At 39.8% G+C, this 21,253-nt stretch overlaps 1 protein-coding gene across 1 annotated transcript in view; it reads right to left on the bottom strand.

Moving 5' to 3' along the window:
- LOC104933941 (ATP-binding cassette sub-family A member 1) overlaps positions 1-18,086 on the bottom strand; it is a 152,075-nt gene extending 133,989 nt beyond the window's left edge. Inside the window, exons 1-9 of the mRNA XM_027278008.1 lie at positions 17,792-18,086; positions 11,647-11,776; positions 7,623-7,716; positions 7,205-7,346; positions 6,983-7,110; positions 4,816-4,943; positions 3,821-4,018; positions 338-415; positions 38-230 (exon numbers count right to left, since the gene is read on the bottom strand). Of these exons, the coding sequence (XP_027133809.1) occupies positions 38-230; positions 338-415; positions 3,821-4,018; positions 4,816-4,943; positions 6,983-7,110; positions 7,205-7,346; positions 7,623-7,716; positions 11,647-11,712 (1,027 nt within the window). The 5' untranslated portion in view covers positions 11,713-11,776; positions 17,792-18,086. The remainder of the gene's footprint in view (positions 1-37; positions 231-337; positions 416-3,820; positions 4,019-4,815; positions 4,944-6,982; positions 7,111-7,204; positions 7,347-7,622; positions 7,717-11,646; positions 11,777-17,791) is intronic.
- Between the last annotated feature and the right edge of the window lie 3,167 nt (positions 18,087-21,253).

Genomic DNA, 21,253 nt, shown 5'->3' with positions numbered 1-21,253 from the left:
AAGTTCGCTTGATAAAGGACTTTGCTGCAGCACTTACCGGAACTGTTGCCCATAATGAAGATTGCCTTGTTGTTAGCCATCTGTTGTGAGCGTGAACTGACGTGCATTCTGGTGGAATTGAAGTCAGGCTCCTTATCACACAGAAGCTTATTGATACTGCCAAACATGTCCCTTTGGAAATCCAGTGTGCTAACAGCTTTGAAGGCCACAGAGTTCCTCAACCTGGCCATCTGGATGCAAGACAAATCAAGAAAATACATTTGTTAAAATCGTCATAGGGTAATAGTAATATGAATTTCCTGGCCATCGTGTATCATGATACAGGAGCAACACTAACCTCCTCGATCACTGGTAACGCATCTTGGGTGAGTTTCATCAATGTCGCCCTGTCTGTAGCATTCAGATCCAAAGGTAACTAAAGGAAGGTATGAACAGTTGGTTTGTATATATGTACATGTACAGACAAAACTTATAGGAAAGCAATAATCCAGTGCATATTATGCTCGAAGGTTTGAAAATATTGAGTTGCCCTGGAAAAACAGTCAAAAAATTAAATAAATATGTGAGTTCTGTGTCAGCCTTTCCATTCAGGATACTTCATGTTAGAGATACACATAGTAATTTGTGCATCTTGATCTGTAAATTGAAACCTAGCACCATCATCTTTGACATCGGTTTTAAAAAAAAGGTGCATTAAAATGTTACTGTGTGTTACAGTGACATTCTGAAGGTACACAGTATGTGTCCAATTAGACGAAGTAAATGGCGTGCCCTTTTAACCACTGTCATTTTCATGCATCAAGTGTCAGGTCTCAGGAGGGTCTGTATTGTCTTTCAGCAGTCCAAATTACAAAGCTTATTAATGTATGAAAGATACAGGTCCGGAATGACGGGGAGTGGAAAGATGAGAAGGCCGAGGGAGTCGTGAAGAAGAATAGAATCCGTATTTTTAGATAAAACTCCATTCACAAATAGAAGTCAATTCAACCGTAGCTTGGACAATAGCCGGGCTATTGATCCGAGTCTCAGGCACACTCATTTAAGATCACTTTGACCTTCCGACATGAAGAGGAGACTTTGCGAGAAAGCGCAGGAGTCTTAGAGATAATTTGGAGGAAAACAGCTGAAAATCACCTGTGAGCAATCAATGGAAGAAGAGGTTTCAGCAATGTCACAATAGGAGGTAGATAAATTGAACCGTGGCACAGAACCGACTTCTCAAGCTCGTTTGTTAAACTCAATTTGCTTCATTACTGAACACTCCAGTAGTTGTGTGTGTGTTTATTTTTCTAACCGAGTAGGCTGATTAGAAATAATAAAAAAAAATGATTCTACATATTTTGAATGGTTCAATTTGTGGAGAGAATTACACACTGACATTTGGATGAGCATTTTCGATCGCCACATATACTCAACTGCTTTCTGTTGACCGTCTTCCCTGTGTGTTGTGTTCTGCAATGACTTCCAGAGACACACACACACACATGTGGAACCAATGTCTAAATCTACCTGAGTGATAAACCCTGACTTCTTCCCGTGTCCATTTCTTTATGCTGTCACCGTTGTTATCGCAATCATTCAGCAACGTCAAGCTTTAAGTGTGAAGGCTTGATGTTCTTTTACATCCATTTGCTTGCGGCGCTCAAGAGCTTTTCCACCATATCTTGTCTTGGCTTTTCTGTTTTTTTTTTTTTCTGAAAATGCCTGTGGGCTTAAATTGTTCAAATGCTCTCTCCTACGAACTTCCTGCCTTATCACTTATTTATTGGATTTGCTGTACCATATATTTTCTCTCAAAGATAAACTCAAAGAAGAGTGCAGGGTTTCATCATCCCAAAGGGAACTCAGAGATTTAAAAGAACTGAAGGAAACATTGGTTCTAATAAATAACTCCCTGATTGCATGCATTCTAGTAAAATCACTTGGAGACAAAGAGGTGCACATGACAATTTTAAGCTTAAACCCGATGGGACAAAAAGTGATTTCCATTCAAAATGGAAGAAATAAAAAAAAACAACAACACTGAGGTAATAGTAATACAAAAGGTTTTGCTGTCAGTTTGGTCTTAAAGCGGACGCATCAGCAAGTTTTGACTTTAAAAGACATTTCTTCATCTCTCACAGTCACAAGGCCAGACAAGCATAACATTTCACTTTTGAACTGGTTACTCAGTCGTTTGGCACAGAACATCACTGTCTTTTAATTCAATTCACTGCAAACCAGGCGAGAATTATAGTTAGAACAGACCATACGCCCACATACAATTTGTGACTGTATTAAGCCGCAGGGGTTGTTTTATCTTATACAGTATTGTAATTGATAGAACGTCCATGCTGAAAATTAAGTTCTCTCATATTAAGTCTCTTAATTTTCCACTCAGTTTCGGCTGTGTATTGTAACTCACGTGCAGAAAATGCCAGAAAGAAGTCATCATGAGATTCTGGCATTCAAAAACCACCTACACACTTCATCTTTGTTTGGGCATAAAGGTTTGCTCAGCAGTTCAGAATCACATTTCTACCAACAACTCTGACCTACCCAGTAGTTTAGAAATGGAAATGTATCAGCGACACTGATTTATTTGTCCACGAGTGATGATTTGGTTTTTTCTTTTTTTAAACCAATTCATAGCCAAACTGAGCCACACAAACAGAAATATATTTTTGCACTATCAACAGAGATATCTTTGTGGGCTGTGAAGGTTACATGACCACTTGTTGCTGTGAGTTTTTTACACTCTGGCTCCATGAATAAGTTACAGCTAACACTAGCTCGAGCACCTCCTTTGTATAATGTGAGATGAACGCTGAGCTGGTCAGGAGCTGCCGGTGACTCTGCAGGTGTATATATTGTTGTCCAAGAAATACCACAATAGCCAAAAAAAACATTTTTTTTTTAGGTGGATGAAAAAACTAGCTTACAAAAATAAATCTAAAATGTGGTGAGACATATTTTCCATTACTAGAGAGGAAAATCAGTGTGTACACAGTCATCAGTGAATCAATATTTTAAATGATTACATTTTAAATAATTAATTAAATTTTAATTATTACATGGATTGTGAGCAAAAGATTTTTTTCTTAAAGCCTCAACACTCTCATTTATGTCCACCCCATTTGATAACTATCAATAACATGGCTGTCTTACATGTTTCCACTTCGCACACTGGCCTTATCAAAGCTATTTTACCATTTTAGATCCAAATCAGCATAACCCAGGCTAGAGGCCTGAAACAGACATGCAATGTCTCTGTTCTTTCGTCTATCCTTGGCTCAAAACTGCAAAGTTATTTATTTAAATGGCCGAAATGGCCATCAGGGGGCCTCAGTCTGGATCTGATTAGAGCGTTAAGCTGTGGCTTCATTGAGTTGAAACCCCCATTCTCTTTTGAAACACACAACAGCTTCAGTATGTTCAGTTTGACTTAAAAATTCCTGACGGAGGGTTCACATGCATCCTCCAAGTTATTCTTCAATCGCAACAGGGGTGGCTGATGCATCACAAGAGTTTTAAATTTACATTTTTAATACCGCCTTCATTAGCCCAGACAGTGTAATATGTAAGCATATTAAACGTTGATACTGTTGAGCATTAATTAGTCATGTAAAAATGTAGACATCCTCGACTGTATTACTACTGCAGTGTTTCGTCTTCAGGCTAATTAGTGTAAACACAAGTCCTCTAACTCTTCAACTTCTTCAACTTCTTTGCGTCAGAATCACAACTGATTTGTCAAGTCTCATCAAACTCAAATTAGAAAAGCCGTGTGTTGTGTGTTTGTTCGTTGTGCTGTATGTGAGCGGCAGCAAGAAAAGCTCACCTCAGAAAGCACTTTCCTCGGATCCAGGTTTTGCAGGAATACTCGTCGGGTGTTAATCAGCTGCTGTGGAGTGAGGGAGCAGCTGACATTTTGAAAAGCTTCTTTCTCAGCTTGGCTGTTAAATTGGACATACTGAGCCAGATCTGTCCCCTCACATAAGATGCTCTTGAGGTTGCCTGGCCTCGGGATGTCCATCATCTGAAAAAATAAACACCAACTTTGGTAGAAGTTGACAAACTAGAAAACTTTACATCTGGCCATATTTTCTTTATTAACGTGTGTTGTGACGCTCAGGTAGATGGTATGCACAATCACATTTTAGTGTTACCTTATTTATCTCAGATCATCTTCTAATGAAGAACTGGCATACAATGCATATGCACAACCAGTGACGATTGAAACAACACACACATATAGACATAGACAGCGACAGCTTGAATCATCTCAGACAGTATACAGTGACACCAAGCAAGACAGGAAGAGTAGCAGAGGACAGAGAACAGCTCATCAACTTGTACTTTCTGGGCACATAGCACAGTTTGCACCAGAGCCCATTGCAACTATCAGAATGCTTCATGCACAGTAGGGATCTTTTAATCAGCGCACATTGTATTTAAGCATCCTTGTCAATGTCAGTGAAACATAATTAACTTCTTGCAGCTCATTTGATATTGCTTGCTACATACCACAGTATCAATTGGGGAGCATTTAGAGACAAGACATTCTTATTGCTGTTGCAAGTTCATTTCATTCCAAATTACTTAACGACTTTTTCTGTCAAGCAAATATCAGAGTTTGCTTTGATTATAACTGTCAAGACAAGGAGGAAGTCCCAGGCCAGGACGTTTTATTCTTAAATGTTTAAGCATAACACTTTTGGCAATCTTGGTCTTTTGAATATTTTGGTTTAAATTCCATCATGCACAATCAGAGGTAAAAAAAAAAAAAATCCTCAGTGGATCGACATGGAAACAGAGAAGCGGAATGATACTCACTGAACTGAGTTTAACCTCAGCATTCATGAGGCTTTGGACCACTCTTGGTGGCACAGACAAATTCTCCTCCAGATGAGTGGAGAAAGTCTCATTGTCTCTTAGAATACTCCTGAGGATCACTGGTTTACCTTTAAACATACAGATGGAGAATCAATACTTTTGGCGAAACAGCAATTTATACACAGCAAAAACTAGGACACACAACAGGAAATACAGTGTACGGGAGTGTACTTGATGTTTACATGTGCGCTGAAGGCTGTACAGAGCTGGATTGTAAAGGTTAAGTCTTATTTTTGTAGTTTTATCCATAAGTCCTCCACACTAGCCATCTGCACTGCAGATATTTTGTAGCCAATCCTGCAGAGTTTCTGTCTCTGCCTTCATTCTTTGTCCATCCTCCTGACAAACATGGGTGCATGCAGTAGCGTGTCATTCGTCCTCATGGACACTTAAGCCATCGATGCAGGAAAGCCTGCCCTTGTAACTAAAAGAACGGTGGCCCTTTCACTGCAATGAAAGGTTCATCTAACCAAAGCACAAGAGGATTTATTCTGTTGTTGAAAGAACAAGGTTAAAGTGAAGGTCACTGTCTTCTAAATCACTGTAGTGCAGTTGCTGAGTATAATGTTATACTAACTGAAAAACAAAGTCCAAATCTATGAAAATAAGGCCTGAAAAGGATCAAGAAAATCAAGAATGCAAAATTCTTCATAGCATTCTGATTGGATTTTGTTACACATGAAGCTTGGAGTGGCATTACAGCCTGATGAATTTAAATTTTAAATCAAACTTTCTTTTTTTTTTTAGATGGCTGTTGCAATTAAATCCTTCATTGGTGCAAGTAGGGGTTGAACACTTGAGTTGCATGAGAGGGGATAATTTGTTGCTAAACATCTACCAGATTGTTAACCAGCCATTTTCTCCTGATTAGCTGCCCACAGACAGTCAGGATTTTTAAAGAGCCAGCTTCATATTGTTCCCCCGTCACAACGGCTTCACATAGCAGGGGCCCCACTATATTTACACACTAGTGCACATGCTGAATCTACGCAACATGTGTTTTCTTCTCTGTGGGACTCTGGGACTGTTGAGATGATGAAGGGGTTACGTAATTTAATTAGATTAGCCCATTTGCAAGTAAAATACATGCAAGCCGGTCATTATCAGGATGAGGGGAGGAAGTGACTTATATCCAGTTATCCAAGGTTCAATTAGGATAAATGTTTGGTAAAAAAAATAACAATCATTCACTATTGTCTGGGATTAATTATCCTGCTCTGTTTACAGTCCATACAACACCTCCTGATTCTTACTCAACACATTATTATGCCCCTCATGAATGCAAGAGCATCAAAATAGGTGGAAAGGGTTAGATCATGGGGAAGCGGAACATGCTCTGGGCTCTTCCTGAACACTGCTGCCTTTCTGATTGAAGTGACCACCTGAGTCTTTTAATCAACCTTTGGTAAAAAAAAAAAAAAAAAAAAGGGACAACACAATCGCCTTTGCCATTTTAGTCCTTTGATTGTACTCCATTCCCCATTCTTGTTAATGACCTTTTGTGCTCTCGCGTCAGACAGCGAATGCCATTAATTATACCCAGGCTTAGATCTTTGATGGATTTAATCTTGTATATTACAAGCCGACGACCCCAAAATGCAAATGGCCCGGGAGCCCGTTTGTTGAACAGCAACCCCTTCTCCCCCCTTTGTCGTTTTGCAAATTAGGTACCGTATGAAAATCTGAATATCATCAGGCTAAATGAGCCTAATGCAAAGCAGCAACTTATCAAGACAAACGATCTGTCAGTCTGCATGGCAAATTGCATCATAAATAATCACGGCATTGTTTTTGAGGGATAAAGGGGAATAACAAATCCTCCGACTTGTCATCCACATGAAGGGGATACTTTCCTTGATGGAGAGTACTTAATAAAGACACAGCAGAGTTATTGTTGCTGAGGCTGAGTATTTTCTATACCCAATTATTTTTTGAACCATTACTCAATAGCCATAAAAAATTTATATCAAGGAACGCTGCTCTACACCTTGACACCATTGCTTTTCACCATTTTCTCTGTAAGTGTTTAATGACAAGGTCCTTTCCTGTGTAGTTTCAATGTTTTAAGGTCATTGTATCAAGAGTTCGGTATTCAAAATTCTCTTACTATCACCAGGGGTAGACTGTGACAGGACTGAATTCCACTGGTCGATGGCATCTGCTAGCAACTGTGCTTTACTGAGAATAGATCTGTTCGCCACAAGGACTTGCAGCTCTATCAACATCCCGGAAATTCTGGTTTAGAGAGATCATAAATAGTTAATCAGTTTGTATGTGCATGTGTATGTCTTAGAAGATATTACAGAAAAGGAAACGTCCCACTACGCACATAGAGTTGTTGAAGTTATTCACTTGGCCAGGCGTCTCCCCCGGTGTTGGATAGCTCAAACAGGGATTGTCGATGTCACACATCATGCCTTGAAGCCAGGGAAGCACGCCGGCGGATGGCATGGCTTTATTTGGGTAGTGACCTACAGGAATAGAGGACAATACTTATTGTAGTATTCATCTATCTAGCTACATGGTTAACACACCGTTGATTGTAAATATAGATACAGTGATTAGGTTTGTATGCTTCACATTCATGCTAGGTTAGATTTTTCTTGCCAGTCTGATATAAAGGCTTGCATTAACTGTGACTTATGAGTTGTGGAATGTCTGGAAACACATTTAAACCTGAATGTTGTGCTGCAGGTTTAACTTACTTGAAAAATAGTGTTTAACATCACGACTACACTTGTACTTACATTGGCCTTTGTAAAATGGCTTGTTGGTGGAGCGCACCCACACCAGTATGAAGAAGAGAAACAGGGGCCATAGCACTTCTACGACCAGCCGCACCTGCACAAAGAAGAAGTGCTTTTATTTTTATAATGACTTTATGAGATACATATTTGAAAAACACATTATGGCTGACATCATTTGTATTGTTTTCTCACAAGTAATAAAAAAAAAGTATGACATTGCTCATATCATCAAAGCAAATCTCTCCAAAGATATGAGACGGATGTGAAGATGTGCGGAGTGAAAAGTAAACAGAGGCTGTTATGTCTGTTAATGATTGACTAAAAAGACGTCATGAGCCTGTGTGTATCCATGAGTGTGTTCATAGTGCTGTTAGTCTTGCTTTTGCACAAAGTACTAACAGGATTGAGAGAGCAGCCTCTGCCTGCGACTCTCCAAACCAAAGCTATCACACACGTCTTATCATCTCCTTACCAGCCACTTCCTTTGCTTTAATACAGCCCGTTTTAATACCTGAGGGCAGGCAGCGTGCCATGTAACATGCCAGACTTTTATTTCAACCTCAGGGAATGGGTGAAGAGAGAAAAAAATAAATAAAACACAAATGGATAACTTCAAGACTTTACCTGTTCACCGGGTTGTTTCTCAGATTTTTCCCCTAAGACAAATACCAAGACTTCAGAGTTTGGAGGTTTCACATATACATCTTAAGCACATTGGGTTTTTATATGTATAAGCAAATATATTTTCCAAACACATCTATGGTACCACTGCTGTCACTGTGGAAACAGTACTAAAGAGCACCAAAGCAGTCCCGTTTCTTTACATGAGTCATGTAATGTGCACTTCTAAAAGCTGAAGGCCAAGTAACATTTGTGCAACAGTAGATTTCACTTCATAAATGCAATTCATCCCTGTGGGGAAGCATGTTTAGCAGGGAGTAATATCCACCACGGATGACATCCAGTGAGCTCTCACAATGCTGCGGCTCACTCTTCCATGACTCTCAACCCAACATGCTCTGCCATCTATGCTTTTACGGGTCCCTTGGCATACCATCGCTCAACATCCCCCCTGCCAAAATCATGCTCTCACCCGTCGAGCCCTCTCCACCAACCTCAGCTGACCTGGTCTGCCTGCACACTCATCCCTCCTAACATCTCTAGAGGAGTGACCTGCATAGAGGGAACCAGCTGGAAACCTCCAGTCAGCCAATTCCATGCTTCTACTTTGGTGACATGTTTAGACACTCTGTCTGATGACACATATTAACACAAATAATAAGAGAAGACATTTATACTCAGGTTGTTGTCTTCATAATTAAACCGAAGGGCATGCAGAGGGAAGGAAAATACTATCCATATTGCTCGTTATGCCACTGCACCATAGGAATCTTATAAATTTAAGTAAGGGTTGTGCAGTGGAATAGAGATGAGGGCTGGGGGTTGAACACATTTCATTTAGTTCAATGGCATATAGTGAAATTTCAATTCCATAATTTTGTTTTTGTCAATGAATTACAGAGGGGAAAATTACAGAAAATCATATTGCATATATTTAAAAAAAAACTAGATAGAATTTCTAATTCTGTCCTTTAATTCCCTCCAGTCTGTGTGTCAGAGAGGATGTAGTTCTGCTGAGAGGGTGAATTATCATAATGTATTCCAAAGAAAAGGCATCGAGAGGGAACACGGAGATCATGGGGACTTTCTCAATGTCTGGCTCCCCAGGCATTTGCCATTGGACACTAGCGTCTTTGTGAATAGATAATCTCCTCCTATGAAATTATGTGAAATACTGGACCATAAAATCAGTTTCATGCCTGTTATAAAATCTTAAAATGCTTGGTGAGGCATTCATATAATTGGTCATTAACCTCCACAAGCCCTCCAGAAGCACCATTGTCCTTGCTAATTCCCACTGGTTTTGTCTAATAACAATATTTCATGTTGACATTGGCCAAATATTCCACATCTCATGCAGAAAACCACCACTGTCCCTTTACATATTTTAGGGGGAAAGTAGGCACATATTTCTTCCCTACACAAGAGATACCAGCAGGCTCTTTTGGCAGGTTGATAAAAATTAACAAGGGGAATGTTTCCCGGATACAAAGTTATACATTTGCAAATGATTTTGCCTTGATGCATTCCAAGAAAGTATGAATTCTGATGAAAGAGGACTTTTTTTGGGAAAGACGTCTTTTGTTCTATAGACGCACTGCTCTGCGTGTGTAACAAAACAAGTGGGTGGATATAATTCCTGTTTTCACTGCAAGGGTATAAATCAAAGAAAACACGCAGCTCTTTGTAACAGATATATCTGCCTCAGAAATGACTCATGTGGCTAACTAGATTCCTTGACAACTTGTCCTGACCCTTTGAGATGCTGTTGCAACACATGGTGCGACTGTTATCTTCCTGCAGCATGTGACCTCTTAGCCAATGTGGGTGACACCAGAGGCAATAATATCCACCATATATCATTGGCTGTTCATGTGTAGGCTAGTGTCTGTTAGGACAATGAGAAAGTAATGACTGGGGTTAAGGTAACTGGTCTGGGCAAAGGGACGAAAGAGACTTACTCTTATGAGCAGGGTTAACATATTATGTGTTATTAAAACCAGGTATATATTAAAACCAGCAATCCCCATTAAAAAAAGTTTAATCTAATTTTAAAGTCCATTTAAAGTAAGCATAAATGTGTTCTGAGTTTGTCAGACCAAAAATATCTTCAAATTTATGAAAACAGGTCTCAAAATCTGTCAGCGACTGAAACGTGTCAGATGAGTTCAGAAAATGACACGATTGTAACAACTTTGAAACACTCTGAACGAGATGAATTCATCTATCTCTCTGCTCAGGGTGCAGGGATTTGCTCAGGGTGGCCTCAGCGTGTCATCGAGCCACCTTCTAAGGACCGCCCACAAAATCCTGGAATGAAAACTGGTAAAAAACTGTTTTAACCTCTAACTCCACATTTCAGTAATATGTTGTTCAAAGTCTTTTCACGTTAACTATTTTCCAACATATTTTGAAAGACTTTAAATCAACGTAATTTAGACAGTTATCTGTATTTGAAGTATTTTCCCTTATTTTCAGTGATGAAACCTTACTATAAACTAGACAAGGCTAAATGACTTCAAGACAATCAAAGGTGCAAACAGGTGTAATGTCTGAAAGCAGTTGTCTCGTTGACTATCATTGAAGTTGATGCACTGAAAGCATGTATAGTGTAAGAGCCCAAAGCAGTTAAATTTTAACTCTAGGCAGTTGTCAACTCACATCACACCTAAAGTAGGCAAACTGCTTTAACATTTGTAGAATAAGCACCGAAAGCAGTTGACCTGTCAGTGGAAGTGTGATATATGAAAGCAGTTAAAACATCAGTTGAACTGTAAATGATGAAAGCAGTTAAAATTTCAGCTGAAGTTAAAGGGGCAGAGATAGTTTAAGTGCATGGTAAAGAAAAAAAAGGAAATGTCAGTGGCTGTATTTGAGCTTCCAGTCGAAGAGTAAAAATTAATAACCATTAATTGCCTGGTGACATTTTTGCAAACTGCAGTGATACTACACTTTTGTGCAACATTGCTGAGGACAAAACTGTGACCGTGAGTTTGCGAGAAGAGCCAGAGAGAGTGTTTGCCCTTCAAACAAAGAATTTAACATTCGTCACTCCCTCTCCCAATCTATTAGGCCAAACACTGGCTTTGTTAAAACTAAAAAAGAGCCAATGTGACATAAAGTGCACAAGAGATAGATCTCCAAAAATTGAAGGTGACACTTAAAATTGGTTAGCATTAAGGTAAGATTGTTCTTGTTCCCTTGTGGGAGAGTTAAAGGTGGCTTACTTCTATAGGAGACAATTTTCATTGTAAATCCCTCCTATTACCTGACCCACCCATGAATAACTTAGTTGCCCTTGATAACACAACCCTGGGACCATATTCTCATTTTCCCTCCATTGCTGACCAATTTTAACAGATATACGCTGATTTGCAAAGGGGGATGGTGAGCACAAGTGTACCTTTTGTCTCTTCCGGAGAGTGAAGTTCTTCCACAGGAGCAGAGTGAACTGTGTCAGGAGACCCATTACGGCTTATCCTGGCAATATCCTGCCAAAGCGTCGCTATGGCAACTGGCCCACTTAATAAACCCTGGAGGGAATAAAAGGCAGAGTTTGGTTTTAATACAGAGGAGCAATGCATCTTGGGGGAGTGCCACTAATCATTCACTTCCCCAGGCCTTAGGGCTTATGGTGCAGCACCTGTTCTAAGAATTATTATAACCTACACTCAGCAAATCTCAGGATGGGAAAATGTCTCAGCACATGGATCTACAGGATAAGAATCTTTATTAAAGACCATGTGGTTGTTTTACTTAATGTACTACATCTAAAATTATTAGGTCAAAACCGAAATCTCTTTTCTCATAAAAGGGGATGAGGCAATGTATACTGTCTCTCTTTGTCACTACAAATTCTCTGTCGATTAATCAGTCTTTTTTTGTTGACCAGAGTAAAATAAAAGACAAAACCTATATGGGCAACTGCCTCACTTTTCATGTGAACCAAAGATTGCTGTTAAATATTTATTGCAGCTTTTACTAGTCACTGAACACTGATTATACAGATAATAAACAAATAGATCTGCCATGACATTTTTACACTGCTACATCAAGTATGACCTTTATTAAAAAACTCCACAACTGACAGGCCGATAAATGAACTGTAGTCAAAGGGGAGACAACCGTGAGGTCCTATTGATCACCGCAGGAATGTTACTATATATATCAATATATAAGGGCAGCTGTGGCTCAGAAGGTAGAGCAGGTCATCCATTAATGTGCGTGATTAATTTCTTTCTGATGAGCTATTAACACCTTGCATGGCAATCTCTGCTGTCAGTATATGAATGAGATGTCTGATTTAAGAGTGCCTTGAGTGGTCGGAAGACTAGAAAGGTGCTATATAAGTACAGTAATTAGCTTGAAAATATGTTTTTAACCTATAGATTTTCATATTTTATATTAAAAACTATATCTTCATTCCATGTTGTGAACTGAAAAGATGAATTACTAAAATACACATGCAGTAGACTTTGTCCAAAAACTTTAAAATGGAAGGGAATGCTCCGAAACCTTCAAAGAACAGAATTATTAATAGTTAATATTGAAGTTAGTTACCTGGCTGTGTTTAAAACAGGTTGTACAGCACTTCTGCTGATGCTCTGTGGAGTCTTTTAAGATCAGACTATGTGTACAAGGTGGGGCAGGTGGGGATGTGGATGTGCTTTTTAGCCCAAGGGTAGTACTGACAAATGTGCCACCTTTTAACGCTCCATTTCCTCTTTCTGTACTGGTTCCATCTTCCCTCTGTGTGTTTACATTATTTACTGCTACTTCATGGATGTTTTATTTACTGTCATGGGAAAGCTGAGGCTCTCTCACTTCCAAATGGCCAAACGAGAGCTCTAATGGGCTAAAGAATCGGAGCGCTCAAGGCCATTCAATAATCTGTCACAGAATGTTGAGAATTGGTGAGATGGTAACTAGCTGAGCATAGACACTCCTGACTAACATTTTGTATTATTCGGGATACCAATTTGTAGTGTTGCAGAGGTTCTTATTGCTGTTGCTAAGCTATCAAATGCATTACTGTACATATTGTTGACATTTAACAGAGACTGCTGTAGAAGGAATGTACTACAATCACATCACCTCCTCCACAGAAGGTTTTCTTGTACTCATTATTTGCCTTAGCTTTCAGTTCATGGCTTACTCTGTATAGGGAGGAGAATATAGAACTGTACAAGGGTAAACCAACCTGGGTCATCACACAGAGGCCTAGTGTACGCATGACCACTCAGTGCCATCAGTGCTTGTATAATTGAGTATGTGTTGCATTTGCTTGCACTTTCAAGGCTTGTTTTCTGAAACATTAAATGCACAAGAGAAGGACAGCCTGGTACCACCTCCACTCTGAACTCACGTCAAGCATGAAGGGTAAACAACATCTCTAAGAATATACTCAACCCATACGTCGAAAATGTGTTTGCGATCTGAGAAAAGAGATGTGGCTGTAAAAGATAGCCCAGCTCAAGGACTCTTTTTCAATTCCATATCTAAAGAACAGATAACGAGTAACAAGAGAGGGGGATGATTGCGATTTGCATTGCAGCCGCAGTGTTGCAAAACACAATGAACACTAGCCCTCTCCAGAGAACAAAAACCGTACAGTGTGAAGAGCGTTTTCCAGATCATCTTTTTAATCTACAGCTGGGAGCAAAGAGAATAATTGAAATAAGTTCTTTTTGTCACTTTCTGGACTTGTGTTTCACAAGACTGCGGCCATCAGGCGCCGGCATCGGCTTTTCACGGTGTCATTAGTTCCAAAGAAAGCCGCATGAAAAGACCAAGGAAGGGAGAAAGGGAGAGAAAGCAGTGATACTAAAATGAAGGGGGGGGGGGGGTATCGAGAGGGTATAAGTGCTGATTCATGCCTGGCGTTTGGGGACAAGGGACAGCAAAGTGCATTATTTCAGCCTCTAGGATGATCGAAAGAGTAAACAGATATTTGTCATACAGCATGAGAGCAGAGGACAGCAGAGAATGTCTGTGACATCCGTTACAATGGGTCTGCTATAGCCCTCTGAAGGGTATAATGGTCCCTGCGCTACTTCATTCAATCTGCTTCTTTTCTTTTTCTAGCTCTATCCCTGTCATAAGCTCCCCTACAACCTCGCTGCAGGTGGAATTCAGACTGCACACTGTGAGAAGGAAGGCTCAAGGAGATACTCAGGTTATATGTTCTGAGTTAATAGTGTATTTGTTTGATACATTATGATACATCACAACATTCTGTGACCACCAGCCTAATCATTTTGGTGATTTAATTGCTGTGCAATTTATGACCCCTGATTGTGTAGTTCATTGTAGAATCTGAACTGATTAAACGTCAAAAAAGGGGCATTAAGAGAACACCAATTAAAGATCCAGTGTGTAGGATTTAGTGACACCTAGAGGTGAAGTTGCAACCACATGAATACTCTCCCATGCCTCACCCTCTTGTTCCAAGCATTTAAGAAGAACTCTGGCTGCAAAACCAAAACATAAAAACCAAAAGGACAAATCTAGATTAGTGTTAGGTTTGTCTTTTCTGGGCTACTGTAGAAAAATGGTGGTTCAACATGGCGGACTCCATTGAAGTAAAAATAAAGGACTAATTTTAAGACAACAATTCTTATTTCCAGGTGATTATAGAACTAATAACATATAGTGTGCGCCTTGCACGCACACTCAATAAAAATCTGAACATGCTCATACTGGAAGGGCTTGGTTTGCTGAGTCAGAGAGGGGAAGACCGTGAACTTTAGCCCATGCTGAGCAACATTACCTGAATTGTAATGATTTACACTGAGCCCAAACTGATGTAACAAGTAGTAAAAAAGATGTGGTGTACCTTTTTACAATATACTGTATGTGCAAAACAATGTTTTCTTGAATGACATGTCCTAATGGTTCATTAAGTCGCCTTCTTGTTGTATTTATTATTTCATTTGTTTCTAATGAATGACTAATTAGCTGCTAAAAGTGATTGACATGTTGCCCTAGGAAGCACAAGTTTCAGCCTTACTTTTGGGTATTACTCGAATACCTCATCAGATGTACTACTTTAATAAGATACGGTGCAAATACAATGTTTGATACACCTGAAGAACATATCAAATTATTTTTTCATCACATATCAACAATTCTATAAATGATTTGCCAAAAAACTGTGCTTTAAATATTTAAAAAAATCAGCTATACAGGCTTCAAAATGGGTTTGAAATATTTATAATTCCTTGCTTGCTCCTTCACAAGGAATGAAGGTTAAATTTAAGGTAGTTACAATGGATTTTACCAGTGACCCACTTTCATGGCTAAAAAAAACAAAACCCAAAAAACCATCCCTAATCCACTTGTTCGCTCAATGCTCAATGTTGTTGCATTGTGAGCTTAAGATTCACAGAATCCAGTAGCCCTGGACACTGGTATTGGCACATTTGGACCTCTCTGGTCCTTGTAACTCTATATTTGGCACCAGTGCATCATCACATTGCTTTCATTTTCTATTCATTGCTACAGCTACAGCCATGCTGCTATAACTTCTTTTTATCCCCTCTGTCTGATTCCTGTAGCCTAGCTTTTTCAAAAGTTTCAACCACAATCTCAGCCAGTGGTACTTGACAGCCCAAGTCCATGGGCACAATATCCATAGGCTTTCTACAGCAGCTTAAACCTTGCTTATACTGGCTATCAGCACCTTGTTCTCCCTGGGGCACCTCTCTTGCCTGTCCCTGTGCCAGCTCTGCCAAGCCGATAGGGAAGAGAGTTTATTGACCCAAAGATGGATCTTGATTATCTTCCAGACCCTCACACTGAATTCTCAGCAATATAAGTCCTTCTGGCATACACTACTGTTATTTTTTTGGAGGAAGTTCATCTCATAGCTCAGCCTTGCCCCCACTATCCACATCATTACACAGCAACAATGCAAACTTCTAAAGTAACAATATGGTCAGTGTGCCAACACAAAGCATCTAATGACCTGACATCAGGGCATATTTAGTCACAATATATTTAACAGAAACAGCCTGTAGTGTAAATATGAAATATTTCATTCAACAAATGTAATCACATAGCAGATAATAGGCCTACTGTGCCCCAAAATTATATTTTTTTATAAAATTGTAAATATATAATCAGTGTCCACATCAACAAATGAATCAATGCACACTGAAAGCAGTGTAAGGGAAGATAAATAATACTACACACCTATTCATTTACTTGCTATACTGACAGGGGCATACAACCGTGATTACATATTTGGGATGAAAAATTATGCCTTGAGAGGACAATGTGGCAACACTACGCTGCTGCACTCTGGTGTCAGCAACACCGGCACTTTTGCACTCATGTTAGTTTTGAGGAGAACAAATAAATCTGGGGAATTTTGTCGCACCTGCACGAGGGATCTTTGTTCAGAGCGAGAGACGAGTGTGCTTCTTTTCTTGAAAACCATTTAATTACACTGCTTATTAAATATATTTTAAACACAGCCCCTAACGTGAGTAGTCTTAATCAGATTGTGTGGTAACAGCTGGTGTGTAATTCCCATCCTAAAAACTTTTTAAAAGCCTTTTTACGAGAATTAATTGTCTGTGTCCTTGTGTGTGATTGAAAGACATAAGTACGCACACTGAGTCAAAGTCAGCACTGATAGAACTCGACTTATTCCATCAAGAATCAAGCGTGTTCCTACTTCAGTAAACAATTCAACCGTTTCGCCACCCTTTAATCACAGTGACTTAAGCTGTAATATTGGAGTCTGTCAAAATGATATCACCGATATTAAGTCAGTCATTACAGGTAATTAGTTTAAGAGAAGCAATATTTCTAAGCTCAGGTAGCTGTGCTTCCTGGGGCAACATGTCAATCACTTTCAGCAGCTAATTAGTCATTCATTAGAAACAAATGAAATAATAATTTAAAAAAAGAAGGGGACTTAATGAACCATTAGGACATGTCATTCAAGAAAACATTGTTTTGCACATACAGTATACTGTACAAAGGTACACCACATCCTTTTTACTACTTGTTACATCAGTTTGGGCTCAGTGTAAATCATTAGCATTCAGGTAATGTTGCTCAGCATGGGGTAAAGTTCACGGTCTTCCCCTCTCTGACTCAGCAAACCAAGCCCTTCCAGTATGAGCATGTTCAGATTTCCTGGTATTCGGTCAATAACGATAACAAAACACAAATCAATACGTGTTTAATTTTCCTCTCTTATTGTGTAACCGCAAAAAAGGTATCCGGTGAAATCCTTTAAATTCCTTCCAAGCTGCTTCATTTCCATTTTAAAAAGGGGAGCCAGCCCGGAGACCAGTTTATTAAATGCTTTTCAAATGAGATAAGCGGGGCACTCTATTTGATCCACTGCAGACAAGCCAGGCGAAGGGAAAAAACAGAGACGAGTGTATAGATACCCAGGCATGAGCCTGAGCTCCCCTCAGGAGTAGAGAGCGAGCTACAAAAACAACAGCAGCAGAAGAAAAACAGCATCACAGGAGGCTTGGCTACAAAACATGTGTCCTGTTAGAGAAAACAAACTGTCAAAAACAACCTACCTCCAAGCTTTCTGGTTTTCACCCATCAGCACATCTTAAGGCCTAGAGATGGATTTGACCAGTTCTGAACTGCCGGTCCTGACTCACGTATAAAGCCACGCTTTACCATCTCTTTCCTTCCCTATATCCCTCTCTCTCTTCCCCACACACATACACAGTCCCTGCCTACCTTTAATATCCACCATCCCCTTTTACCTAGAGTCATAAAGTATGCAAATGACCTCTGCTGAGCCTGTCGTAGCGACTGTAGCCACAGTACTGTCACACAACAGCTACGAAGCACACAGGTGGTGTACATTACACAGCTAAGCCCTGTAGCAGAACACATATGTCTGCTTCCCCTGGCCTTGTCTGAGTCACATGAGAGGCGAGGAGGGCGAGCAGGAGCAATGCCCTACATTTGGCTGGCCTTGTTTTTGCATTCACGGGCCGTGTAAGTTTGTCTCGCGGGGTGCACAGCAGTAAACTTTGAAATTTAGTCACCTGTTGACTTAGCACAAATTATTCATGAGCTAATTAGGGCCTAAACCTCATCTTTTTTCTTTTTTTTTTTTTTTAATAAGCGGAGCGTCAATTAGAGAGGTTAGAGACCAGATGGGATCATGGGATGTGTATTTATTTACCATGAGACGGAGTCGGCCTGGAAATCTTGATGATGTTGTTGATGATCAACTGAATGTGTCACAAGAGGGGAGCAGCCAAGTGCAGTGACTGTAGGGTTTTATAGCAACTATATAATTTGGTAACAAGGGGACTAAGAGTTTATTATGCTAGGTGATAAAGAATAATACCAAAGGTGCACTGGGAGGATATAATTATGTAGATGAGAGGGGTGTTTAGATGGGAAATAAACAGGGAAGCTTCGCGGTGGATGATACTTTTGTGTTCCTCGCAAAATATGTCACAAAGGCGACAGCAGGGATATTCCATTCGAGTTCTGCAAATCATTATTATAAAAAAAACAACATGAAAAGAAATCTAACTTTTTTTTTTCAAACCATGATCATGTTTAAAACGCTCATACTTCAATGTTCTTACAAAGAACGAGAGAAAACTTTTCCATCCCTCTCAATCACTGAGGGGTCACTGTGACTTGTTCATGAGGTGTTGGTCCATACTCTCAATTCATTACACTCACTCACACTCACGGAGCCCAGGTGAAACCTCCACTGCCCAAAAGTAATTGCTTCGACTAATGAAGTGCTGCTGCTCAAAGGTGCCAGCGCGGTGGAGTACACCTGCTGTTCCCAGGTCAGTAAACCCTGTATTAGTCCAGCCATACTAATGAAAAACAAGGTGCACATTTGCAAAGGCAATACCTTGTAATTTGTTTCTTGCATACCTTAAGGAACAAATGATAAAGGGAACACGACCAGAACCTGACAAGACGAAATGAGCCAAGGCACACAAGGAAGAGCTGAATACAGTGGGTAAAGCAAAGCAGTGAAAAATCTATAATGAAAGCAAATATTCAGTGTAGCAAATAGTTAATTTAACAGTTTCCATTTCTGAGGAGCTCAACACCGATACATTATTTACCATCTTTGGGATGTCTACATAGAATGATGGGCGAGTTATTTCTTATTCTAAAGAGGAAAGCAGAAAACCAAAATTATTTAAAAGCTGAAACTCTGGCGGATTAAGTGTTCCCGCAGACTAGACGCATAGTAAAATGAAGTGGAGAGCTTGGATCAAACATCAAATCCAAACAACTGAGATTAGTCGAATAAAACAGGGAGAAATCAAGCCTATGCTTCACAAACACAGCTACCCCTACTGGTGCTCCGACTTTCACCATCTCACCACTCAAATCATTACGGAGCACTAATGTTTGCTGTGATCTCCGGAAATGAAAAAAAATAATAAAAAATCTCCTTGAACTAGTAGAGTGAGAAAGAAGCTCTTCTGCAATCCTTGCTGATTTCATTGCCTGCTCAGGGGAACTCAAGTATAGAAAAGTTCACTGACTTATTTATGTGCATCAAAGTTCAAGCTGGCGTGATTACTTGGTTAGACCCTTCTGAGCTTCCATTCCAGTCAATTAAAAATAAATAAATAAATACAATAAGAGAAAGGATCACAGATGAATACCTGAGTAACTCCCCCAGAGTGTGTGATAGCTAGCTACCGATTCCCATCCGCCCTTAGTTTCTACAGCTTCTCTCACACTGTAGATGAGGTGAGGAGTAAACACACAGGTGCTTGTTAACCATGTTCATTCGGACAGATTGGACAGCTGACGGACGCTGGGCCGGGATAAACATTAGACAGCCCTATAGGGTCACAGCTGGCATTTTTGCTTTTCCGTTCTGTGTTATGTCTTCCTCTTAGCAAGGTGGAGCGTTGTCCAGGGAGAAAGAAAACCGGAAAAGTTGAGGAAAACAAATAACAGCTTTCCTCGACAGATGCTGTTGCCTCTTACCGACTGCCGGCCACGGGTACAATTGTGTTTGTTTTGACTTCAGCCAGCACAGCCCACACAGACTGTGCAAGGGAAGAGCAACACATTCTCTTTCTTTCTTTCTTTCTTTCTTTCTTTCTTTCTTTCTTTCTTTTTAAACTTGTGTAGCGTATTTTGACATCTGTATAGACCAGTGCGAACATGGTGTGAGAAAAACAACACCTTAAAATTTGGACTCATGGGGCTATTAGTTTCAAGCAAAAGAACAATTCTATCATTTTTTTAGCCAAGTATATAAGATGCCAAAGATACATTTGGGTATTACCTTTTGTTATGAGATGAAATAATGAAATTGTTATATTTAAACATACAACGTTAATCAAAAAGGGGAAAAAAGGACCACCAGAGAAAGATAGCTTCATTCTCTGGTAGTGCTGCATCCAGCGACAATGAACAAAAATAAGGTGCACATTGATGTCACTTTTTTAACCACCCCACTCACCATGACAGGTGGCTGCTGAGAAAAGGTGAAACTTGATAATGAGCAGGAACCAAAAAGAAAAAATAATATCTTGAATGACCGGCGGACCGTGGAAATTGAAATCTGGCAAAGAATTGATGCTCCTTTGTTCGTTTTGGGGTTCCTCTTCTGCCTCATGAGTGACAAGCTTAACAGCTGATTTGAGGTTTCTTATGGAAACATTACTGTTAGGGAGTTGCATTCTAAATGTCAGCTTCACAATTATCCACAAAGTTTCCATCTATGGTGACACATCCAAAATGCTTACGCACATTACTTCTCAGACAGTTTGGTATCATGATTAGCCATTCACCACGGCTTGCTAGTTTACTTCATTTTGCATTAACGCAGAGAACGGCAATAGCCTAGTTTTCTGAGGGTAGTGGAGCATGCAGTCGATCAGACTAAGTGCATTTTACTCCTCGCTGCAGTCCAAGAAATAGCCCGTCGCGCTTATACACAGACCTTTAAATTCTGAGCATGGAAGTTCATTCTTGACTGTGACGTTTAGAAAAGGCAGTAACCAGACATAGCAATTTAT

This window comes from Larimichthys crocea, chromosome III, assembly GCF_000972845.2.
Source record: "Larimichthys crocea isolate SSNF chromosome III, L_crocea_2.0, whole genome shotgun sequence".
Lineage (NCBI taxonomy): Eukaryota > Metazoa > Chordata > Actinopteri > Sciaenidae > Larimichthys > Larimichthys crocea.
This window is presented reverse-complemented; position numbering and strand designations above follow the sequence as displayed.